Here is a 26,488-nt window from a genome sequence, read left to right as displayed (position 1 = left end):
CTGGGTTACAAGCCAAGAGCTGTAAAACATAAGACACTATATAAATTTAAATCATTACTCTTCATTGGATTTCTTCAATTTTATTCTCTTTTTAAGCCATGTGATACGGTTTTGCAAGTAAGCCTAGGAATTGTACCAAGTCGCAAACCAGGCAGGTCTTGGCTGACCAGCATTCACAGGCTGGGATCAGAGGCTGATTGCTGATTCAGTTATCAGTTTTGTTTCTGCTAAGCAGAAGTCCGTTCAGTCTGTCGGGAGAGGGACCAGTTGAGTCTGTCCTGAGCTATATCCACACCAGAAACAAAGTGGTGCAACATGGAAAACATACGTGAGTCCTGTGTGATAGAAATACAACACTCGGTTCGTGGTTTTCCCCCTCTTTTGACTCTAATCTGGATGATGACTGGACCCAGAGGTCACTTTTCAAAGAAACCTTCAATTGTATCTTGGAGGCAGAAGAAGTTTTCGCCATGAAACTGAGGCAATCGAATAGAAAAAATGCCGACTGCACTCTCGAAGTTGCAGCGGAAAGGAAAGCCTTGCTTATTGAAGTCCAGCAACCCTGATGACCTGCAGATATGCCTCAAAAGAAATGGCAAGAAAAAGCATTGCCAAGGTCACACCCAAAACAACAATTAAAGTGATATAGGAAAAGAAAAGAAGGGAAGAAAGATCTAAGGAAATCCAGTTCTGAATGGAGTATGAAAAAAACAGGAGACAGATGATGCGCTGTGCTTAGTGAATCAGGTGAAGGATTAAAACTAAACCCTTATAAGTCTAATCTGAGGAAAGTTCACTTTTCCTTGATCTTTTCTCTGAGCTCTACAGTTCTGTAACTCTTCACAGGCTTCTTCTGAAATAAAGAAAAAGAACTATGGAGGCTGCTTACACGTGAAGTACTATGCCACGGACGAAGACTCAAAGATCAGTAAGATGTGGGCATTCTGCTTTGTACGTCTCTCAGACTTCTGCCCAAAGCTCAGTTTTCTGTAGAGATAATTGTATGTCATGCTTTTTCAGATTAACTTTACGTCTTTGTTCAAGATAATATAAACTTTTCAGAAAATATATTTTAATCTTCTAAAAGAGCTTTATTATAAATGTGGCTCACACTTGTCGTGGGAAAAGTAATATGGAAGTTTTCAGCAGAAAATAGTAAAAGTCCTTCATCCCTCCCTGTAATCTGGGAACCAACAGATAATTTGCTCTTATATAGAAATGAAGTTATTTTAAGATTATACATTCATATTTCTGTATATATATACATTATATATGCATGTGTTGATATAGAAAGTTAAATATTATATATACTTGTATATTTGTATATATGCATATATATGCGTACACATAAACACTTGTATATGTAATTTTTAAAGATCAGACCCTAATGTTCTGCAACTTGCTAGAAACAAAATATCTCCAGGTGGATAAATGATAAGCTGATAGACAATCACTCTCTGGTTGCTTCTGTGGAGTGAAAGTGGATTACGGAGAACTAAGAGAAGGAAGAAGATTTATTTTCCACTTATAATATGTCATGCATTTTGAATATTTATATAAACTTTTGAAATTAAAAAAATCAAAGAAACATTAAGTACTGTGGAGACTAATACTATGAAAGATAGTCTTATAGAGAAATCACAATACAGAGAGATGCAAAGAGAGCTGAAAAAGAATCCTTATAAAGAACTGTAGATGGGCAGCCAAAATCCTGTAGCATCAAGGATAACTTTGTGGGAGTGTTAACAATCAATCTAGCTCCTTCAGAACAGAAAAGTGATGACAGAAAGCAGGTAAGATGGCAGACAAGGCTCGCAATGGTGAAAATCAAAAACTTGAAATCTCAGATCTGCAAAGAAGCTTGATCCCCTTTCACACATCAGGCAGAATCTGAATCCTGGAGAGCTGTAGCCCAGGGAGAGTTTCTAGAAGGAATTAGCTCTGCTGACATTGATCCAGTGAAAATGAATTGGAATTTCCAGCCTCCAGGATTAAAAAGAATGTGCTCATTTTGTTTTGAGTCAGGAAATTTGTGGTAATTTGTTACAGCGCCCACAAGAAACTGATACAGGGAGCGAGGTCTTCCCTGCTGCTCATGCTGGGAAGGTGGTAAGGACTGAGTGAGGGCTTCAAGCTGAGGAGTGATGCCATTAAACTGCATTTTAAAAAGGTAGCAGATGGTGAATTGCAGAATCAAATAGAGTGACAGGAAGCAGAAGCAGAGGAGATATATGAAGAATCTATTTTAATTGGCATATAATAACTGTACATATTTATAAAGTACAATGTGGTATTTTGATTCATGTATACATTGCATAATAATCAAGTCAAGGTGATTAGCATATCCATCGTCTTAAATTGTATCATTTCTTCATGGTAAATACATTTAAAATTGTCACTTATAGCTATTTTAGGATATATTATTCACTATTGTTCACTAGAGTCACACTACTGTAGCATAGTATACCAGAATTTATTTTTATCTGACTGTAATGTTATTTCATTGGCCAATCTCTCTATTGCTCCTCCTTTCTCCCCAATCTGAATCATTTGATGTTATAAACACACAGTCAAAGAAAGAGATTGGGGGGAGACACCTGTTGAGGAATTATTTCAGTATTTAAAAAGGTAAGACTTCGATGTGATCGTGTGTGAAGGATGGAGAGCAGCATCAGGAGGCACTCTTCCTTTAACATTTTAAACCATCAATGGAGTTTATAAATCTATTTGTGGATTCAAAGGAAAGAAATGAAATATTGATTATCAAGGTGTCTACAGATTATCCAGGTAAAAATCTTCACCACTCAAGGGCAAAGAAGCTTTGGGTTAGTGAGGGAAGGAGGGCATTATACATGCAGGTTGAAGTAGATATAGAAAGAAGTCCCAACAACAGTAAAGTAGAAAGAAACATTAACAATGAAAGCTCTGAATCCCTTTCTATGAATAATTTGTTTTGGAGGAATAAGGACAAAATAAATGAAAAAGGCCAAAGATTTATGAAGAGATTATGAACAAAAAGCATTAAGGATATTAAAGGAAGAGGATATCTTTAAGGGGAAGGACTGGTTAAGAGGAAGTAATCATTCTGTTAAGAAAGGCAAAATGCTCCCCAAATAGATACCAGTTATCCTATAATCAATAAACTCTTGATTTTCTTCTCTAGTGTTGTTTCTGCAGAAGTAGTTGAAGGCAATAATTGGAAGAGTGAAGTGAAGTTCAGGAAGTAAAGATGTATAAACTACAATTTGTGTCATTTGTAGTAAAGCAGATGCACTTTTAGATCATAATGTTAAGTGAAAAAAGTTGGATGCACAAGTTAAATACGGTATGGTTTCTCTTAGATGACAAACACCAAGTAAAAATGAATTGTGGTTTGTATTTAGATGTCTTCCCACATGAGATGTCTATGACTTCTCATGCAGTCATAGAGGTGGACTTCTAGAGTCTGTGAATGACTCCGTGGTTCAATGCTAGAATTACTGGTGGTAGTGCTGTACCCAAGTGGGTGTGGCCTATATACAATATATAAGGATAGAAAGAGTCTTCTCTCTGTGCCCTTTCCCTTTTGCTCTTGTTTTTGCTGTCTTCTGCCATCATGAACTGCTTTCCCTCTGCCATGCCACCTTGCCTTGGAGCCATCTGATTATGGACTGAAACCTCCACTAATTGAGAGCTAAATAAACCTTTTCCTCCTTCATTTTGGATATCAAGTATTTTGGTTCAGCAATAAGAAAAAAGTAACCAGACATGAACTAAAGAGAAAATAAAAGATAAGTGATAGAATACAGAGACAGATATTTTGCCAGTGGGAAGGGGACCAAGAGATGGAGGTGAGAAGGGAGCAAGAGGAAGAGGGTGTAAAAAGAATTAATATGGATTATGTACATGTGCAAACTCCCCATGAGGAATCTGACCATTATGTACTCAAACATGTACAGATAAAAATTAAAAAAAATTCAAAAGGAAGTCAGTGGTAAAGAACAGTGGTTAAAAATGTAAAACTAGGTAGGAAGTCAAGACAAGTAGGGTTCTGGGAGGTGAAATGATTAAAGTATATTATACGCATGCCCAAATGAAATCCATTGATCTGAATTACTAACATGTACTAATAAAAATCATATAAAAAGAAAGTCTGTGGTAATGCAAGAGAATGAAACAATGGGTTTTAAAAAGGTCACATGTTTATGAGAATATGATTTTTAGAAGACAAAATAATTTGTGGAAGACAGTTGTTTTTTGGGGGAAGAAATAATTCAGTGCCCAAACAGTCTCTAAAAATTTAAAAAGAGGAGACTAAGAGGGCCAAGGTGAAGCAGGTGGATGGGAACAGTGCCCCAACACAGAAGGAGTCCTCAGGAGAATGAACTGCATATTTTCTGAGGTGTGGGGGCAAAGGATGATGAGAGAAGAGAGAAGTAAATTCAGACATGGACATGGAGGAGGTTGGAAAATCTCTTTTCTAATAAATTATTGGATTTGTAAAAGCAATTAATGCTAATTTTAGATCACTAAAAATGCAAATACATTTCCCACTGTCTTCCATCAGGGTTATCCAGAGACAGGTGTTACTAAACTCTGAACTACTACATAGTATTGTTTGGACAAATAAACGCCTATGGAATAGAAGGCTGCCTTTTGGGGATCTGGTCAAACACATCCAATGCTAAATTTCTGTCAAGCATAACTAAAGCATATTATGTGTCCACAACGAAAGCAAAAAAGACATCACCACTCCAGAAGACTTTTACCATAGGTACAGCCACCATCACTGACGACAGGAGCAACAGCAGCAAATGACTGCTGAGTGCTTATCATGTGTTTGTTTCTGTGTTAAACTACAGGAATTTAAAGTTGAACAGGCATGGAACTTACCCTTGAGAACTTTAAGATACTGTAGGAAGAAGATGGTGTGGTTTGGAAAAGTATCACCCAAAAGCTGATGAATTAGCTTGGTTCCCAACCCATGATGCTATGGGGAGGAGATGGAGCCTTTGTGAGGTGGAGCTAAGCAGAGGGCTTCCAGTCATGGGGGTGTGTCCTTGAAGAAGATACTTGGACCCCAGTCCCATCTTTTCTCTTTGCTTCCCAACTACTGCAAGGTAAGCAGTTTTGCTCTACCACATGACCCTGAAATGATACGCTGCCTTGCCAGGGGCTCAAGAGCAAAGGGGCCAATCAACCACTGACTGAAATTTTCAGAACCATAAGCCAAAATAAAACTTTCCTCTTTTGTAGTTGATTATCTCAGGTCTTTCTTACAATAACAGAAAATTGACTAACACAGGTGAGGCTACTCTCTATCTCCAATGTCTGCCCTGAGAATATTTCTCATTTAAAAGTGTATGAATAAACTTCCATAAGCTATCAGGTGGGGGATGACAGAGGTCAATAATACGAAGTCTAGGTCAGTAATTGAATGCAATAAAATCTTTTGGCTTATTCTGTTTCCAATCTTTTAAGTTTTGTGGCTTTTCCATTTCATTTCACCATGGTAAACCTTTTTTCCTATTCGATCTCTGAGCAGTTTCAGGTAACTGGTCATGGGTACAGAAGTACCTTAAAAAATCGAAAACATTCCTCACATTAGAAGGATTTTAAAGTGAAAGCTGTAAAGAAAATATAATTGAAGAAATTCTACTGGAAGAAGTGTCGCTTGCATATCATGACAGATATAGCCCTCCCAGGACACTTGTCACCTAAGGGTACAAAGTCCCATTCTGAACCAGAACTCTCAGAATGGAAAATAGCATAACTTCCTTTGTCTTAAGAGCTTATCATTTTTAATCAGTAGCATACACTTATCCAGGGTTTGGAATAAAATTAAATTAGTGTTTAGAGTGGAGGAAAATATTTCAAACATTTTTGAGCCAAACAACAAAAGAGATACATCTTCTTACCTAGAGGTAAGGCTCAGGGATAGGGAATGGTAAATACGGACAATAGACATCCATCTCTGAGTTTTCATCAGTCAGAGACAACCAAAGTAAACATACCTGTGTCTTTTTAAGATCAATAACAGGCAAAAAGTGATATGAATCATGTCTCTAAAAAGTTAAGTCAGTGGTGGGATTGTGGCAAACTGTCCCAAAGTGACAAGAAAGGCTTGAGATGAAAGGAAATAAGGCATCATGTCAGTACCACTGACATGGATCCCATGCAGAAAATTTGCGCATCATTTTGATACTATGCTCCACTTTTCTTGACCCCAGAGATATAGCAAAATTTAGCAGAAAGCAAGGCAGAGACCCAGGAGCTCTGAGTGATGTAAGGCTTTCCTTTCCCAACAATTCTAGGTCCTAGCAATCCCTGAACCACCTGTAAACAGAAATAGTGGAAGATTCAGTGTTTTGGTTCAGCACAGGCTCTGGCATGAAAATGTGAGAAAGCTTCACCATCTGAAGCTGGTTTTATCGACGTTTACTTAAGTTATGCTGCTGTCTTGCAAACTGGAATCAGAACAAGATTAAGATCATGAAGTCTGAAGGATGCCAGAAGCCCACGATTATGCCTTTGAATTCAGAAAAATCAGGCTTGGGTAGAAATGCCTGCTGCAACTTTAGCCTAGAAACACAAGTTCTGTTCCTGGGAGAAAGGGCTCAACCAGGAAAGAGGCTATCATGCTTCGCTACCTCTTGAGCAAGGCACAGCAAGAAATTGTACGGGGCTCCCAAAACCAAAAGTATCTCAGTTACTAAGGCATATTTCCCCCCTTAGAAACACAACTGATAGTAGAGTGTCCATTGTCTCAGAGGAGCCTTTGATATCGAGTCTTAAGATGATTCATTTCTGGAATTTCATTTTGCTAATTCATCACTAGTTCCATAGCAAATCACACATAATGTAACTCGGCCTCATCAGAAAGCGGTACATTTAGCCTCAGGGGAAGTTACATGAATGGCACTGGGAAGCAGCAATGGTATAACAGACCACAAATCTATTGGTCAGTAGTCTTCTGTACCTTCTGTATCAGAAGTTGTATAAGGATTTTAAAATTCTAATTTCTTAATATTTACTTGGAACAAATATTAATTTGTTGTTGTCTGCGAGTCTCTTCTGCAGAGCTGTGTAAACATAGGCCAACAGAAACTTCCTTATGGCAGAGATCAGCAGGAAAACTGAGACAGAGCAGACAAAGTGAGATAGCATTTACCACATAAGGTTACAATCAATGTGCTGGGGTTGTCGGAGGCAAGAAGTTGTAGAGGAGACAGAAGCACTTCTTCCTTCATATCCATAAATAAGTGGTCTAATACTCTGACTTTGTTGCAATAATTGAATGAATAGCATTTGTTTAAAAAAAAGTGGATTCTCTATGTGTTAATTAACACGCTGGCCATGTAATTTCAGTGCCATCCTGCACTTAAAATTTCTCCAGCTCCATGTTGAGACCTGATTTTGGCAATCAAGCCTTGGAAGTTTTACAGTTAGGCACACAGTACTAAAGGAAAATCATTCTTTTTCACATGGGCACCTTAAGCTTGGTCATGTGGATTATACACAAGCAGCTGTTACCTGAATGGGGAGTAGAATTTGGGGCTGGTCACACCACTCACCTTTACTGATATCTTCATATTCCATCCAGAGTCGCCGCTGGACTTGCTTATTTGGGTACCAGATAGAACAGGATTCTTCAAAGCCATAGATAGCTTCCTGGATGTAATGGTTGCCAAACTGATCCAACAAGGCCACGAAATCTGCACGTGATGTAGCTCCATCCAGGGAGTGAAGAGCGTTGCTGAAAGCTATGGAGGAATTTCATCCAAGAATAAAGTGAAGACTCGCAATCTGAGTTGTATGGACTCCCGGGCAGTTCAGGTGTGAGTGTGAATGTGTGGCTCACGGAGAAGCTGGACAGCCGGCTACGGAAACCAGGTGGCTGTTTCTATCTGATCAAATCTGATCTTTTCAAATCATTTGGTTGTATCACGAGCTGTGTAAACTAAGCAGAATACTGGCAAAGCTCCACTCCTACCCCATAAGTAGATGTGTTTTCCCCCTTAACCACAGCTCATGACGTTAAATCAATTTAGTTCAAATAAGAGCATAGTTCAAATAATAGCAAGTAAGAGTTTTCAAAGAAAGAAAATAGCATAGTCTAAACTAGACACACAAACACTAGCAGAGAATGTTTCACAGTGTAAGATGAAATGCTGTTTCATGAAACTTGTGTTGTACGGATGTGGGAGTGTGTGTGTACACTCAAGATCATGAAATAGAAACATATTCTAAAAATGGGTAATGACTACAAAAGTTTGCAAAGTGCTACAGGTTTTAGACACAGAAATGGGCAATGGGTAGATGGAAAAAGAAAGTTAAGACAAGTCATCAATACATTGTTTATATCTTATTTCAGAAAATCGAAGGTAAGAGGATTAGGAAATGACAAATGGAAGAAATGCAAGAAATCTCTTGGCTTTTCTTTAAGAGAAACTGTACTCATAAGACAGAGAGCCTATGGGAAAGTTTCCAACTCTGATCCGATACTTCTGTATCTGGAGAGTTCTTTATAACCTTTTTTCTACCTAAGTATGTGGATCTTACTAGGACTAAGTGGTGTCTAGCGCCAGCAGGAGACCATCAGTGGTAAAAATCACATCACTTGTTACTTGATTATGTGATTGTTGCTACATTATTATATGGGGCAACAGACATAGATATCCACCCGTATCTCAGCATGTGAGAGGTACAGAGCTTCTACCTCCATGTTTTCGAGAATGAAGAATAGCTTGGTTTTTTCTGGACGTACTATACCTACAGAAATGCTTACTGTGGGCCTCATCCTGACAAAAAGTTTTGAGTCCCTTTGTGTCCTACAGATGTGCTCTATATCTTTAATACATCATCTTTCTCTACTCAACCTTTGTGTGTATATGTCTCATTTTTGTCATAACTCTCTGGTTATCATCGTTCATTTATCTTTCTCCCATTGACTCTAAGATTTTGCCTCCCAAGACCCTAAGTAAAAGTTTAGGACTCAATATTCCTCAATATGCTAGAGAAAATATGCATATATTTATTTCTATGTATATATGTATCTATATATGCATTATTATGCAGATATTACTGTGTTCTATAGTTATATTACTATTAATTATAGATATGATTCTCTTGTTCTGTATCTCAATTTATGTTTATTAAACTTACTGTTTAAGAAACTTAAACTGTTTGCTATTTTCTGATTTTTCTTCCCCCTTTTTTGCTGCCTTTCCCTCCTGCCATTATAAGGAATCTCTAAATGATGTTCTTTGCATTTTGAATGTTTTAATCTCTCAATTTGTGAAAAGTCTGCTTTTGAAAAATTCTCCCCACCCACTAGATGACATCAGAGTGAAGATAAATCAATTGTCCACACATCTCTCAACAAACACCTCCTGGTGCCTTCTACAGATGTTACTGGTTCCAGCCTTTCCCATTCTGTCTCTTGTACAGCCGAGACAATGCTTGAAATTCAATCTGTGCATAGAAGAGGATCCTATCCTTAAGTGCCATTTTCCCTAAGAGTGAATCTGAGTAAATAGGTCCTATATCCCTTGGAGTGAGTTACATCTTCAACACTGGGACCAGAGGTGCTATGTTCCCTTGGGACAAATTCTAAGGCCCTGGCAGGGCTTGGGGAGCTCCTGCTGCAGTGCTCACCCTGAGAGACAGCTGCCTGATTGAGTTTGATGTGGTACATCACAGACTGCACCTTCCAGTGCTGCAGCACGGGGTAACCAGATACCTCGCTGAAGTTCACCATCCCTGGGGAGAGAATAGACACAGGGTCAGTGCATGAGATTGAGTCATAATTCCTAAGTCAAAAACATGACCTGACTCAATCAGGTTAAGGATTATAATTGTGAGAAAATGATGAGGTTTTCTCTGGTGAAGAGAATTTCCAGACTCAGAGTAGTAACAGCAGCTACCATTTATTGAACATTTACTTTGTGCCAAGCACTTTGCTAAGTGCTTTGCATATCCTGAGCTTTTTTATCCTTCGGAGAGCATTGCTATTATTGGCATTTTAAAAGAAAGGATTCTGCGGCTCAAAGGGAGTGTTCATCTACAAGGTCCCTAAGAAACCAGGTAGGGCAGGATGAAATTCCAGATGTGCCTGAGAACAGGACCAGGGTTCTGACTCCTGCTACTATAATGTCCCCTAATAAATTTATATTAAACTTCAGGCTTTCTGTAACCCACCAGTTTCTACTCTGTTTAGTAGTTGCTGTAATTGACTCAGCTTGCTGTCTGATAACATTAATTTTTCTGTCTCATTTAACTGATTTATGTTTGGTATTTAAGTTTTAATTACTCTGAAGCTTATTTCTTCTTTACCAGAAGGGACAGTGTCAGGGTGACTAAATCACTGTAGAAGGCAGGGTTGGCCAAATATCAAGTGTCATCTCTGTGCCAGGGAACATGACAGGCACCGTGCCCCTTTTACTGATGGGACAAGTAGGCCTATGAAAAGCTAAATTAGTTATCCAGGCCGCTCTCAGTAAACACTTCCTGGAGCCTTTTACAGGTGTTATTAATGGGCTGTTCTTTCTCAAGTGCCTGGAGAACGACTGTCACCCTTTTTGAATTCCAGCCTTTACTATAAACAGAAAATGCTATGGAAACAAAACAATTAGGCCATAAGAAATTTTAAAATTGGCTTCTAAATTTAAGAAACCAACTTTCATTTCTTTGCCTAATGTTTGGTACATTTGCAACTTATTGATGTATACACATGAATTTGTGAATGCCTATATACACAAATATAATGGCTGTATATTGTTTATATATAAAATATACAACATGTAGTGTGTATGTGTACAAATGCAATGGCATTCTGCCACTTTAACCCAAGCTCCTTTAACTTAAATCAACTAATTTAATCCCTAAACTGAATGACGCGTAGGCAGGACTAATTAGGTGCTTGTCAACTTTGATCGAATTAGTTGAGTAATTACCAAATTTTCATTTCTGTGTGAATCATATGGGAATAATTATTGGTGAGGCAAAAAAGGAAAAAGGTCAGGAAAAGTGCTTAATGAATCAATTGCTTATATTTTATCTTAGGTAATCAAAGACAAAGTACCTAAAACTAAAAGAAGGTTCTCAGTACTTTGTTTCCTTTTAAATATTCTTCTTCCAGAGCAGTAAGCTTTGTGATGACAATCATGCTACGACATGCTTTGACTTTTAACCTGTGTATGAGCTTCAAAGCACACAGACGAAATTCTAACTTTGCAAGTTTAAGACTTCAGTCGTGTACCTTAAAGGTGCACATCCTTAGAATTTAAACGTGTATGGTATCCAGAAACGCTCTCCAGCCATATCAGCACATCAGCAGCTTTGTTGTTATAAAAAGTCAATTTATTAAATATAATGTGTGCAATAAATAAAGGCTTTCAGGGCTCAAAGTTCCTTTTAGTTGAATTATTTAGTAGAAGAAGAAATGAGGAAGAAACGAGGAGGCCAGAGTCCCGGAGCCAGGGGCACTGCTGCAGAAAGCTGTTTGAGATAGCGTCACTCTGATATCCATAACCTCTTGATCTCACAACCCAAGCACCCTCTCCCTGGATACACGGCCAGGGCATAGCTTTTATCATTATCTTAGCACACGTGTGCAGAACATAATGTTTGCATTCCTTGAGTGGAGTCAGTGTGTGTGCAAAGCACACCTTGCTTTCCTTGTTCACCCCCTTTCCCTCCCCTCGCACCAGGCACCTCCATGGTTTGCTCCCTTCCCATTTGAGAAAGACCCATCTCCCTAATTCCTGTTATCTTTTTCTTTGCTCTTTATAACTTGGGTTCCTCGTATAAGAGAAACCATGTGATATTTAAGCTTGTGTGCCTGATTTATTTCATTTAACATTACGATCTCAAGGTGCATCCATTTTTGATTTCCAGTTGTTTCATCTATAAAGTGAACCACTTCCCTGAGATGCTATCTCATTTCCTTTTCAAAGCTGCGATCCCCACCAGCTGTCTGACTTTGGGCTAGGCAACTCATTTGTTTCGGTTTTCATATTGGAAAAGGGAGGATAATGGTATTCATTCTTCTCACTTCATAGGTATGCTAATAAAATTAAAGACATAAATGTGATCTGAGAAAAAAAATATAGCATTCTTCACATGCATGGCCTCAGAGTGGTCATCAGCCTCCACCTGATCCTCCTCTCTGCTTTTATCACACCAAACTGTGAAAACTTCACATCTCTTAACTGATGCTTTTGTTATAACTTCTTAGGCTTCAGTTCAGAACAAAAGAAAAAAGAAAACATAAAGGAACAGGCATGAGGGAAAGAATGACAGTGCCCTAGATCTACCTAGGAGGAGTCAAACAACTGAACTCCATTACACAGCTGATAAACAACAATTCCACTGGATGCACTGGGTTTCACCACAGTCAGGAAACAGTTATGTAACTGATAATGCTTGGGAAACGTTTTTCTGTGCCTACTTGCAGATAATATTTCCATTAGTTAAAAAAAGGAATATTTTAGACTATATATTTTCTAGCTGAGTCTTATGATTCCTTCTCAGTATACCCTTGACTCACAGTCGGGTTTAGTGTTTTATTTTATTATTATTTTGAGACACATTTCTGCCAAATGGTTCTTTATTTTTTCAAACAATACATCTCAGACTGTTTTCTTGAGAAAGAGCATTATTTGTTTTTCTACCATTTTGAGAAAAAAAAAATAACTGCACAGGTATCTGTAAGCTTCAAGTCAGGAAAGGAAGGGAGGGAGGAGAAAAGGAGGAAGGAAGGAACAGAGGATGAAGACAAGGAGGGAAGGAGGGAGAAGAGGGAGGAAAGAAAAGGAAATAAAGAAGAAAACTAGTTTCATCTTGTTTGATTTGTAACGCTAGAGCTACATCTTACCCCAAAGCTCTAAAGGCAGAAATGTGTTTCCTCTGAAGGGACTTAAGAAATTTCAAAGAGCCCAGGGGCTCTAATCTTCAAATAGATTTAGTGCCTATAGCACCAAACAGACCTATGCGTCTGACCCGCAGTCACCTCCACCTCCTTAGTCAATCACTGGACTTCCTTCTTTTTGTTAAATGAAAGACCCTACACAAATGGGCAAAGCAAGACATGTATAAAACTCTGCCCACAGTCTGCAGCCCCTAGCTCAGGACACTAAGCTGGCACTGTCTACAAGTCAGACTTGCAGAGTGCCAGACCACTGCTTCTGGCACACAGCCTATGAGGCCAAACAATAACCATTATAACAGTTGAATCTAAAAACCAGACCTTGCTTAATAACTGACAGTTTCTCTAATTTTTGTTCTTGCTGTTTAGGACAGAGCAGAGAAAGCCGAATATGTATCTCCTGTCAGTGGCAATTAGCCCACCTGCGGCTTCCCCATGCCAACCTTTCCTGACTTCCAAATAAAGCTTTCCCAGTTCTGCTTTGACTTTTTGCCAGATCTTAAGTGATGAGCATTGTGTTCCATGCTATAACAGCTCAGAATAAATAACCTGTGCCTGTCCTCATTTTGTTGGCCTTTGTTTATTTTCATACAACCTGTAACAACAAAGAGGCCTGCGAAGAAGCTCCAAGTTTGCAACTATTCTTCCTCTGAAGCAAGGAAAGGAACAAGGCAAGGCAGTGTTTTCCGGTGTGTTCTTCAACTAATCATTCCTCCAGGTGGAAATAGATGCTACATTTGAAAAGGATTCTGTTGTTAAATAGGTTTGGGAATTGAGGGTCTAAATGAAGTGAAAGGCATTTTTTTCCTGGAGACTTCTCGTATCTTTTTCTAAAGCTAAGGTGATATAAATTGCTGCTTTGAAGACAGAACTCATTTAGAAATGGAATTCTGGTTTATCATGAAACACAAAACAAAAACCATGCTTGGAAATGCTGATATAGAAGATTCTGAAGACTGCTTTAGCTCTAAGATTCTCTAAGCTTGTAGGTTTATGGGGACTGTGACCTATAATAGACAGACTGTGACATGACACAAGATTTACTCTGTCTCTCAGGAAAGTTACAATTAAAATGTTGCACAAATTACGGAAATAATGTGGAAGAAATTTGCTCAATCGTCCCTTTAATGAATCTCTCTAGTCTGGGCTTTAAAAATAAGCTTCACTCCTTGCTTACATCAAAGACAATATATACAGTACTCTTAACCCATCTGGTACCACTTCTTCATCAAAACAGGTTAAAAGCAAAGGTTGGGTGGAAAAGTAGTCTGATCAGGAAGAATTCCCTCTATACCTATAGGAATTTTATTCTTCATTGCCTCATGACTATGAAAAATAAAAGTTCCCATCTGGTTATTCTTCTATTTTTTTCTTTTCATTTTCCTTTTTCTTCAGTAAGTCCTATCAGGCAAGATATCAGGGCACAAGGGAGAAAGAAGTTTCTGTTTTAGATGAGGACCAAGTGTGGATCTTATCTTTATTCCCAAAGATATCCATTCAAACATGGGTTCTTTTGATGTTTTTCACACCTCTCCCCTTGTTCCTCCTGGAAGCCTTCTGGTAGCATCCTGAGTGTCTGTGGGTTTTCTTCTAGCCTGATAACTGAAGTTGTAAAGTGTGAGCCAGATGTGCTGATGGATCTTTAAACAGAGGCCAAAGAGTTTACTAGTGACATGGAACCTGCCCCGACTACCATTACAAATTCTTACAGATAGGCAGAAAGACTCTTAAAGTATCTTCTTTATACTGAAGGTACTAACTGGGAGACTTCAGAGGCACAGAGAGGGGAAGTATATGCTGAGCTGCTTGCCTCTTTCCATCTCAGCATGCTTCTCCTCGTAATGAGCCCAGAGGAAGAATGTCCTGGGCTCCAAGCAACATGGATGGGCAAGACTTGGTATCCTCCTTTTACCAAAAGAGACCCCATGGCCCCAGAATCTATGGTCCAATGTCACAATTAGAAAGTGGAAGAGTCGGGATTCAAGCCCAGGGTCATTTGACAATAAAACTCTGCGGTTTCCTTTTCCCTCACATGGCTCCATTGATACTTCCCAGAGAAACCAACAAAGTCATCATGGATACTCAAGGCATAGTAGCAGTCTCTCTGCCTTGTGACCTGGTTACATCCTCTAACCCCATCAAAAACTCGGCACTCTTACACATCTATTATCTCTTTGTTTCAAAGCAACTCTGTGAAATTAGCAAGGAAACACATTATTACCACCACTCTGCAGGTAATTACATGATAATATTGACAATCTTACTGACAAGCCTAATATCATTCAGTTTTATAACTGAACATTTATCATGTAGCAAAGAAACCACTGGTTTAGAAACCAAAGGAAGCAAGGTCAAGAGTTTTGATTTTCTGAAATCATAAAGAGTCGTCTATTTCTGGGGGCCAAGGGAAGGCGTACTCACCAGTGAGGAAGTCGGGGTCTGGGGTGGGCTCTGAGACTTCCTCCAGGCACTGATTCTCCAAGGGGATCGTGGCCACCACCAGGCCATCTGGCAGCTGCTGATCTAAGCCACGAGCAAAGTTGTTTTGCCTAGAAATAGGACAGACCTCCTGAGTGCCTGTGTGATTCCTGCTCCTTGGTGGGCAATCTATATTTCAACATGTGACAGGAACATTCTCTCCGGACCACACAGCTCCCTCACTCTGAGCCCCACTGAACACACATGTCAGGAGTAAGACACATGAGTAAGGGAGGCAAGGGAAGGGCCGGAGAGAAGACAAATCAAACCGCCAAAATGTCTACGGAAAGCGGAGAGAATATTCCTTCTCTCCCTAACCCTGGCCTTCTGGACACAGTCTCATTTAGACTGCAGTGTAGACTCCTCCCACCACAAGATTAATTGTGACACTTACTTCTTGTCTTTGAGCAACTGATTTCCAGAGTAAAGGGGGAAATATTTGTAAAGTGTCCTGTTTGTAACAGAAAAAGTGACCGCAAGAACTAGTTTGGAAATCTAGGCCCAGATTGTTAGAATGTTCTTGAGAATTTAGTCCCAGATCACTCTCAGCTGCTCTTATATTCATAATACAACATTGATATCATCATCATCATCTAGAAGGCATTTCTCCAAGTGTTTGGAGGAAGAGGTATTCAAACAGCACAAAGTAGAATATGGACAGGAGTCACATGTACAATCTACTAGAAATGGTCTAAATACATGTCTTGAAACCATTTGTACTTCTTTACACTCTTAATAATTAAAGGCCCCAAGTAGCTACAATATGGCCTATGTCTATCAATATTTACCACATTGAAATTTTGAAAAGGAGATTTTTTAAAAAGTTATTCAAAAATAACAATAAATCCATTCAGTATAAAAATTTTATGAAAAATAAGAGTAGCATTATTTTACATTTTTGGCAAATTTTGAAAGCTAGCCTTTAGTGAAAAGCAACTGTATTTCAATAACTGAATCCAGGTCACTGCAAGACACTATTTATGTTGAGAAATGTGAAGAAAGACCCAGCCTTTCTGTAGGTAGAAAAAGTCAGGACCTTGGGCTCTCTCTGCCAGGATTCAGGGGCCTGAGGGTCTTTGAATCATGATCTGAGCATTGCTATCCTAGCCTGGCTCAAACACTGACTCTCCTGTCCCGAAATAAAATGGGACTTAAGCACTTTGGAGTGAATTCTTTGAAAAATCTTGTCATCTCTGTCTGTCTGTCAAGAAAGAATCTCATCAACACTTTATTGCTCACCCAGAGAAAGCATGGTGCTTGGGTTCTTGGGGGGAAGAATGGAGATTTAGAGAAGACTATGGTTGAGAAAATAACCTATCCCTTTCTGTAACCTCATTTGCCCTTCTCCAAGATATAACACTTCATGCTGAGTACACGCTCGCTAGAAAAAATCTGCCAACGGAGCTGAATGATCAGTTCTGTGCTCATGAGACTCACCTGAATGTTCCTTTCAGTACCTGTCCAGGGGCCACTTCCTTGGATTGGTTGTTGTAACCAAAGAACATCTCCCCAAAGAGAGTCTGGTTCATGGGAAGCTCCCTGCTTTCCCCACAATCACCTCCCTCCGGGCAGGTCTCTGTGATGGGCTGGCAGGAACGTCCATCCACACCAAGCTTGTAATCTTCGATGCACCTAATGTGGTAGAGAACTCAAGATAAGAAATTACTCCATCAATGAGCTGTGCGGGCAAATCAGCTCACCAGATTGGGAAGAACTGCCTTTGAGAGAGTGCTGCATGGCCAAGAGTAGGAATACTCTGATTTGATTTTGATCCCTTGATAAATTAGTTTCTTAAGCCTATAGAATGAGGCTACATCTATCATAGGATCATACCAAAATTCTTAGCTTTCCCTTGAAGATAAGTTTTGCAGAACTTTGGCAATCTTTCTCCTCTTATTAGAGGATTTCCTACCCAGGCCAGAGTAAGAATCACTGGATATGTTTGTAAATAAGTTGACACATTTAAACTCAAGATGTATTAGTCTTTCTCCAGAACCATTTATGTAGCTGGGTCCTACATTTGTTCAAAAGGTAATCAGGCAGCGAAGGGAATGACATTGTGCTTAAGATATTAATAACTTTCTAATGTGGTCCTATGACAAGTCAACTAAGAAATTAGGAAGATTTATGATCTCCCTACTGCATTCTGTGTGCACGTATCTGAACACAAGATCGACTCACACCGACTCCCCCTTCATTCAGAGCAGCAGAGAGTCCTGAACCAAGTAACTGCAGGGGCACAGGGTGTGAACACCATGCACACCATTAACTGGGAGCTGTCTTCTCCTGTCCCCTCACCCTCCCCACACACACGTACAGTTACTCCAACAAAAAGGCGACATTTATTTGGCAAATGTGGGCCATGGATTCATCAGTCATTTATTAATTGCCGTTATATTAGGAAGAACCTACATTTGTTTGCTCAAGTAGCAACTATTTTGGTAACAATATCATTGAAAAAAGAATATTGGTTTAATTTGATCCTCTCTCTAGGAAAGGAACATAATTTAAAGATGCCATGCTATTAAAGCACATCATTTATTACTCTACACAGTAATTGTCATAATTTGATAAAGACTTTTGTTCCATATAGGCGAAAAAACGATCATAGTTTTAAGCAGTGAGAAGAAATATTGGAATAACAGTGACACCTTTCCTGGCCAATCCTGGGCCAGCTGACTATCCTCTCTGAATTTCAATTTCCAAAACTGTAAAAATGTAGGAAGTAACTGTTTTCATTGGGTTGTCTGAATTAACAACCTTAACATGAAGAACTGAGGCGGTATCTTATATATGGCTATAGTTAAATTACATATACATATATTATACATAGCTAGTACTCATTAAATGTTGCTATTATTAATAGCACAGATGCAAATGAGGCCCTTGTTAGTGCCAACTGTTAGTTTTGCCCATTTCCCATTTATATATTTGTGCTGACAGGTGTGAGGAGAGCTTTGTAACTATAAGTGCATGTTATTTGGTCTTTATGTAAGAGCCTCGGATCAAGGACATCTCTGGAAGGCTATGCATAGTGCTTTAGATAACTCTAAGCACACATGTGCCTCACTCTGATAGAAACAGGAAAGAAAGTCCAGTTAGGGACCTGCTATCTCAGCCCAGGAAACAGACCCACAAGGACTCCATGACTCCTGCAGTTTTAGAACAAGATAGCGAAGTGATTCCTTCTGCAAGCTGTAGTGTTTCTGGGAAAGACTTTGAAGCTGGCTGGTTCTTTCTTCTTAAACATCTGGACAGCTTCCCCTTCATGGCACCTCACTCCCCCTTCTCCTAAGTGTGTGTCTCACTGTAAACTCCTCTGAGAGGGGAGACCAGGTCTGATACTGTTTTCCTGTATCTCCCACCTAACAAAGTTCTCTACACAAATAGGTATCTAAATAAATATATATACATCAAATTTTCAAAAATGGATATAACTTTGGCTGAATTTAATTCTATTAATTGAAATGGGTCAACCCTAATGACAACCTTATAGAGAACATTAAAGTTTAGAGCAAGCCTCTATTTGTGGAATGGGATTTTACAAGAAACTGAATATGAAAATTGCTCAATTGCAAAGGAATAAAAATTTAAAATACAATAAAATAACATTACAACTCCACTGAACAACCTTTCGTGATAATTCAGCAGGCACTTGTTTTCAGCAGCCATCTAGCAGTTTTATGACTATAAACATTGATTGTCGTGCAAATCTGTTGGATGGCGGGATCCTGGAGTGCAAGAACTAAGTGTGCAGTGGTCAGGAGGGTATGTGGCATAAAGCAAGCCCTGTCCAGGCTGACTTGCAGGAGGGAGGAGGGGGGAGGAGGGAGGAGGATTAAGGAGGGAGTCGGGGAAGGGAGGACAGGAGAGAGAACTATGGGCTAAATCTTTAAAGATAGCGCAAGAATGTCTTTAACTATAATTCCACTTAAATTTAAATATAAATTTATATTTAAATATAAATTTAAATTTTAAGAAAACTGCAGAACTTTTAAAATATCAGAGACGGCCTGAAGCCCCTGATCCTAACCTTCCCACTTACTAGCCCTCCAGTCCCGAGGGAGTCACCCAACTCATCACAGCCAAGGTGACCTTGCCTGTCTCCTTCCCCCTCAGAGTCACCCTCAGAACAAATAAGGCACCTCCAAGGGCCCAGCAGGCCCAGGGCTTTTTCCACCTGAAGAGAACCTGCTGCACCAAATGCTGAGACTTTGGAGGCAGAATTTACAGAAGCTTCCAGAACTCCAAAGACACCCCTCCTTTCTTTGATAACTGATTAGTCTCACATAATCTTTCTCGAATTTTAGACCATGCAGTGCTTTCCGTCACAAACACCTAATTAACACAGCCCCACAAAACACAGCCAGGGACGTTCTGCTTTAATTAGGTCGAGCTTTCAGCAAGCCTGGCGATTAATTTTCCCTCGCAGGTAAACCCCCACGCTGGGCTTCCTGGGCTTCCTCCTGCACCGGCGGGGTGGCTCTGTGACTGCCCCGCAGGCTGCTCCCCAGCCGGGCGCTGGCAGAGGCCTCACCAGCTCTCTCCTACGGACCTTCCTGGTTCTGGCTCCGGACATCCTCACCACCGGCCAGCCAGGCCACCGCGACCACTACCAAAACCGCGACCCCAGCGCCAGCTCACCCGCAGAACATGAGTATGTTGTACAAGGCGGGGTCGTCCGGGAAGGGCGCCATCTGCTGGAGACACAGCTGCTCGCAGCCGCCGTTGAAGCCGTCCGAGCAGTCCACCCCGATGTGGCGGTCGTAGCAGCCCGAGCTGTCCTTCATGGGGCTCAGTCCAGACGGACACTGGCACAATCAGAAAGCATCCACACAGGTGAGTGAATCAGGGGCCCGGGTATGACCCTGACATTTATTTTTAGCTCTCTGCCTTGAAACTATTAACACTGGCAAGTAATCCACGAATTGCCCTCTGCCCTGGACTCCCTTTAAAAGCGAATGAATGACCTTTTCTGACAAATTGCTTCTTCTATCTGGGTACAGATTATATACATTTGCATTAGGGCTGCTTCCTCCCAACAGGCTGGGAGGGAGCTCTGTAGTCCGGCAGAGCCGAGATGTGCTGGCTTCTGGTCTGAGCCCCAGGCTGGTGGAGTGGAAGGAGCACTGGTCACAATTAAAATGCGCTAGCAGAGATTTTCTGGGTTAGGGGAAGGGAACGCTGCTATTTGGACTTGATGTTAAAAGGCTATTTCCAGTGTCCAAAACACTTTGTAGATGTTACTACCAGTCATCAGTACTAGAGGGAATGGGCTGAGCAGGGCCTGCAGCCTGAAGGAGGAAGTAACCTTGCCCTGTGACTTTAGAGAGGGGTTACACTACCCTCTGAGCTGGCCTTATGACAGCAGCTGTACCCATCAGATTCCTGCCTCCAGGGTACTCTTTGAAAGACACAGACAGGAGAATCTCTATGAGAACCCATGGCTGCTGAGGTTGGGTTTGGGCCACATATGCTTCTTGTGAGATATTTAATCTCTGCTTATTTTATCCTCAATAACACCCCAAAAGCTGGGCATGGTGACACACCTCTGTAATCTCAGCACTCAGGAGGTTGAGGGAGGAGGATTGCCTTGAGGCCAACCTTGGCTACATAATGAGTACGACCTGAATTACATAGTGAGACCCTGTGTCACCCCCCCCATGCCCCAAAAATGACAGCGAAGGAGGAAATCAAAGCAGAGATGCCAGAACCTGGGGAGATTCTAGAGCCTGGCGAGGCTTAGCAGTGCTTTCCAGTACCCGGTCTGCATCAGACAGCAGTCTAACGTGCTCATCCCCGACAGCACCCCTCCATGGGTAAGTATTGTGCGCTTCCCCATTTGATGTATGAAGAAACTTGAGATGAGGAGCATTTAAGATTCCTAAAGCCACACTGCTCATGACAGCTCCTCACTTGAACTCTGCCGGACTGACGGTGGAGTCTGAAGTGGCCGTTTCAAAAACCTGCAGCCTAGACACTTACAAGGAGCCAGCCACTGTGCTAAGGACTCCAGGCATGTTATCTCACAGCACCCTGTATTCTCTCTATTTAAACATAAGGAACCTTTTAACATTGCCAGTAAATCTGAGAACTCTTCTTTGCTGCCTAAGACTCCCTTTAGAAGCCGTGATTTTCCCGTCCCACTTCTCCAGGTGCAGCAGATGCTACATGTTTGTATTAGAGACAGCCCTTTCCAACTAGCTGGGTGGGGACAAATAACCTGTCAGGCTCAAGCAGCTAAATGACAGGGAGAGGAGGAGAAAACTGGGAGTCTGTCTAGATTGGATTGCAAAAGTTAGGTTTCTAAGACTGAGCTATACACAGACTGTCATTTGACAAAGACACTTTGCCGAATCCAAACCCAAATAAAACTTAGGAAACTCAGTGGAATGGTGTTAAACATCTTTTCTCTGCCCTCCCTCTCTGGCTTGCTCTCTCTTTGCTACCAAGCTCCTTGGCTTTGTAGCCCTTGCTAGGCCCATGTAGCTCTGAAAACCTACTTCTCTTCCCTTCTCCTGGAGATTCAGAGATCACAGCAGGAGAAGCAGTATTTGCTGACACTAATTCTGCAATTTCCCAAACAAATGGTTCCCTGCAGGCCTGCCAGGTCCCCCAGCCTGGTCCACCCCTTTTCTCCCCAGGAATGCTAAAAGGTGACAACATTTAAAGAAGTTGCCCCCTGCTGTGTAAACCCAGATGTTTCACAGGATAGTAAACAAGCAAATGAGGTAGCTGAGGATTGCACCCCTGGTGTTGTTAGTCCCCTCACACATCCAATTCCTTGGCCACCCAGCTGTTAGGCCAGATGTGTCACCAGAAGGGAGCTGCTTCGGCATCATGCATTTGGGTATGGAAACACAAAGTTTGATTGGAATTAAATGGGCTGCACTGGAAGTTCTCTTTCCCCCTCCCCCTCTACCGCTCTATTTTTTCTTTCTATAAAGCTCCCTAGAAGCCATCAAGCAGAGATGCATCCAGTCCTCCTGTTATTCCTGCCTGCACCAGGGAGCTCTCTGTCTCTGAACAGAGTCTCTGCCAGCCTCCCCATGTTCCTAACCACCTGCTTTGTTTCAGAATGCTCCATCAAGCGTGATATTTGACAAAGTCTCCACTGGATGACACATGAGCAGGGTTTGTTCCAAAATTTCAAAACCTGGCACATTCACATCTAGCCTGGCCTTAGTGTCTAGATGACCATTGCTCTCCCAAATTGGAGCACCTGATATCCACATTCCTTTGGGAAATTTGGAGAGAAGACAGTGTTAGCTGCCTTGTCCAAGTTGGATTTTTTTTCTTACAAACAAAGCTAAAAATAATCACAGCAACCAGGAATTAAATAATTCCTTGTGCAAGACACTTATTATCTACATATGTCAACTTCAATCCCAACAACACAGACGTTCTGTATCTTACCCATTTTCAGATCAATAAATTTAGACTCAGGGTAAGTTCTTGTTTAAGGTCACAGTGGTGGGAAATGGCAGAATCAGACTTTGAGTTTAGATCTGTCTGATCTCAAAGCTTGTGTGTGTTCCTTCTGTTCTGCCACCTGTTTTCCCAATGAGACAAAACGTAAATTTGTTGAGATTTTTAAAGAAGTCAAGGTATCAACAAGGTAATTCTCCTGTATCGATTCATTGTTCAGCTGTTTCATGCAATTCTTGGAGCACATTCTTGGGTCAATCAAATAGTTGTAGATTCAACCTGATACTGTTTATCTGTCTGTCTCTCTCTCCCTCCTTTTACACCTGCACACACACACACACACACACACACACACACACACACACACACAACCACCTTGTTATGAATACACATATTTTAGGAAAAAAACACTGCCAGCTCTGCAGAGTGATGACCTTGAAGGCAAGATCAGTTTCAGCATCACTGAAAAGGTGCCATTATCTTTACTGTGCTGAGACCGACTTAAGCTACAATTCAAAAGAAAGCATTTTAGAAATAGTTCCAAAAGGGCGAGGGGGAAAAAAGTTTTCTTCTTAACACTTGGAAACTAAAACACTGATTTCCCAAGGAGTTAATCAAGCTTTCCATGACATAAATGTGTTTTTTTTTGTGATTCATCTTCCTTCTGCTACTGTATTCAAACTCTAGTTTCTGCAACAATCTAGATTTACGTACAAAGAAGCAATAGACTCTAACCCCAGACCCTTCCCTAGAAGTATGTGTAACCAGAGCCCATTTGGTCAAGGGGAAATCCTGCCTCTGTGAGGAGCTTTCATTTTCTAGTCTGCTGGATGTTGGTTCCTCAGGCTATGCAGGATCCTCCCACTTGTTCCTTGAAAGAGAGCTGTTTGTTCAGGAGACAGACCCAAGGTCATACATTAAGCACTCTGCTAGGTGACACTCAGCAGTCCCAGGGACTTTATGAACTACAGACTTAAGAGAAAAAAATACTGCATGTATTTTGGCAGTGGACCTCCCCCATCAAGAAGGGCTAATAAATGAGCTCATTTCTGTGACCCCTAACGTACACAAGGTTAATCATTTTTCATGAGATGCTCATGGCTTCTTGACTTATTATTGGTCTAAGGCATAATTTGCTAATGAGATTAAAATGATTTCCTCCATTCAATTTCTTTTCTCTGTTATCTTTCCCTTCTTTTTCTACTGATGATTTTTGGCTGATTAATTGCTTAGGAGGTTAGTGCAGCCTCTGAGTCTGAGACATAGATACCTTAGTTTTAGCTTATGAAATGGATGCCCTGTCAGCATATGTGAACGTAGTCAGGGCTCCTGGGAGACAAAGGACAAATTCCCCAAGCTGAGCCTGCCTCGCCCTGCCTGGATGATTCACAGAACAGTTTCTCCTCAAAATAGGTTCTTTGTTACTTGGTAGCAACCTTACGCCTTTCACAAGTAACGATTCCTTTACAACTTTTTGATGGGCTCTGACATGCTGGCCCAATCCAGGCAGGATGTCTCTCAAGGGGAAAAAGCTAAAGTTTGATGAAGTTAAATTTGTATTTCAGACTGTGATAGCTTCCTGCCCTCGTTTCTCTGGAAGCCTCTGAGGTTTTGCTTACTGTCCTACAGAGAGAAAGAGAGATGATCATGTGTAATGGTCGCTACACATCTGTGCTCTGGCAGAGGGGAAATGACACGTTTCGTGGGAAACCACTGCAGACAGTATGGGGAAGAAGAGCAGTGGGGTCGCTGGGTAATTCAAAGCTCATTAGAGCATAATGCTGTGGTGGGGAAGGTCACGTGTTCCATAGACAAGAAAGCAGAGCGGCTGACCTCTCCTCTCTGGGCAGCCAGTTCTGTCCACCTAAGTACCTTCCAACGTCTTACCAAGCAGAGGGTTTTCTGTGGGCACTTAATTTAGGGTAATGTGAAGATGAAGAAGCAGCATGAACTATTTTCTTTGTTTTTGTTTCAAATCCAATGTTACACTGAGTGCAAATAGAGATCATGACAACAGTGAAGGTATCCTGGCTAAAGCTGGGAGCACGAAGTCTACCCTGATGGCATGCCATGTCCCATGGGAGATCCCCCGAGTCTGCCTATGACACAGGGCAGAAACCTGCAATGATACCACCTTCTGTGGCAAAAGAGACTTTGCAGACGTGATTAAATTAAGGATCTTGAAATGAGAGGATTATCCTGGAGTGTCTAGGTGGAGCTAATGTCATCACAAGAGTCCTTAAAAGTGGAAGACAGAGGCAGAATAGGAGAAAAGGGAGAAGATGAGCTACAGAAGAATCAGAAAAATGCAGGGTGGCTGGCTTTAAAGGTAGAGAAAGCTGGTTGCAAGAGATGTACATAGACTGACTCCAGGATTTGGAGAACATAAGAGAAATGAATTTTCTTCTGTAGCCTCCATAAAGATATACATTTGGTAACACCTTGATTTAGTCCAGTGACACTCATGGTAGGTTTTCATCTATAGAACTGTAAGATACTAAATTTAGTGACCTTTAAGTAGGTAATGTCTGTACAACTTGTTCAAGTAGCAATATGCTACTGCAGCACCCTGAAGGACCTTGAGCTGCTGCTTAGTGCTTCATGGTTCCCCCGCTGCTCCACCAGGCACGCAGGACAGGGAGTGCTGTCTGGTCCTCAGTGGTGGCTGGCTGGCCTGCATTCTAGGAGCCCTCCTGAAGTTTCAGCAGTCTGTGGTTTGAACAAGCCTGTGCCTTTCATGGCTATTTGTTGACTGTCCTCAGAGACTATATAAACAACAGGGCAATTAACTGGATAGCAATTAACCCCGTGGGTGTCCATGCATAACTGAAAAGCTTGCCCTGCCTTCCTAGAAAGAATGAAGGTTGATCAGCCCATGTGGACACAACATGAATTCCACCTGTCTGGTTTGAATTAAATCAGGAAAATATACAGGTGCAGACTTTGCCTCCTAACACATCTCTGCCCCTTTCCCAGGTTTCTGAAGGGCCAGCGTGCTCTGGGTTTCTCATCTCTTTATCTTTTCATGAAAATTGCCTGTTTGAAAAGTCTTTCAGCTTAGCACCCAGAGGACTGAATGTGAGGCTTACATGGAGAGGAAGATAGCAGGAAATTTTCATCAGAATGGAGCTGGTACCACTGATGCTTTTACTCCTGGTTCACCTCCAGATGATAAGGGACCACACTGCTAACACAACAGGGCTTTGGGACAGTACTGATGTCCAGTGAACTCAAGGCAGGTTCAAAGTCAAGGCCTTAATCTTCTCAGTAGGGTCACAAGCATCATGACTTGAGACATCAACTGTCAACCTATCCATCCCCTGCCCCAGGGATCATGCGTTTCATAACCAATGAAAAATAGTAAACTGATGTGTCTGCCAATCAGCCTGTACTGCTCCTTCCTCTGGGAGCCACGTGGACAAGTGACTTCAAAGTGTTATGCTAATACCAAATTCTGGTATAATTGGGTGGTTTTCTGCAGTGGCTCTGATTCTAAAATACAGCAGCCTCACTGCAAATGCATATTCATCAGAACTATTCCTGCTAGCTCCATCTCAGAGATCACAATGTTAAAAGTACAGGAATCCATCAGCCCAGCCCAGCTCTGTGCCAAGCAAAAGGGGTCAGCATCATCAGGAAGGTGAATGAAAGGCAAGGCCTGAGAGGCTCAGGAAG

At 41.1% G+C, this 26,488-nt stretch overlaps 1 protein-coding gene across 2 annotated transcripts in view; it reads right to left on the bottom strand.

The window, feature by feature from the left end:
- The window catches only part of Astn1 (astrotactin 1), a 289,853-nt gene that overhangs the window by 63,974 nt on the left and 199,391 nt on the right, over positions 1-26,488 (bottom strand). For both annotated transcript variants that reach the window (XM_063239802.1, XM_063239803.1), the window contains exons 12-16: positions 20,030-20,196; positions 16,823-17,017; positions 15,329-15,456; positions 9,637-9,741; positions 7,554-7,742 (exon numbers count right to left, since the gene is read on the bottom strand). In XM_063239802.1, the coding sequence (XP_063095872.1) occupies positions 7,554-7,742; positions 9,637-9,741; positions 15,329-15,456; positions 16,823-17,017; positions 20,030-20,196 (784 nt within the window). The remainder of the gene's footprint in view (positions 1-7,553; positions 7,743-9,636; positions 9,742-15,328; positions 15,457-16,822; positions 17,018-20,029; positions 20,197-26,488) is intronic.

Source organism: Cavia porcellus, unplaced genomic scaffold (assembly GCF_034190915.1).
Source record: "Cavia porcellus strain 051 isolate PalLab524CR breed Dunkin Hartley unplaced genomic scaffold, mCavPor4.1 scaffold_29, whole genome shotgun sequence".
NCBI classification, from domain to species: domain Eukaryota; kingdom Metazoa; phylum Chordata; class Mammalia; order Rodentia; family Caviidae; genus Cavia; species Cavia porcellus.
The sequence above is the reverse complement of the archived record's forward strand: the minus strand, read 5'-3'. Positions and strand labels throughout refer to the sequence as shown.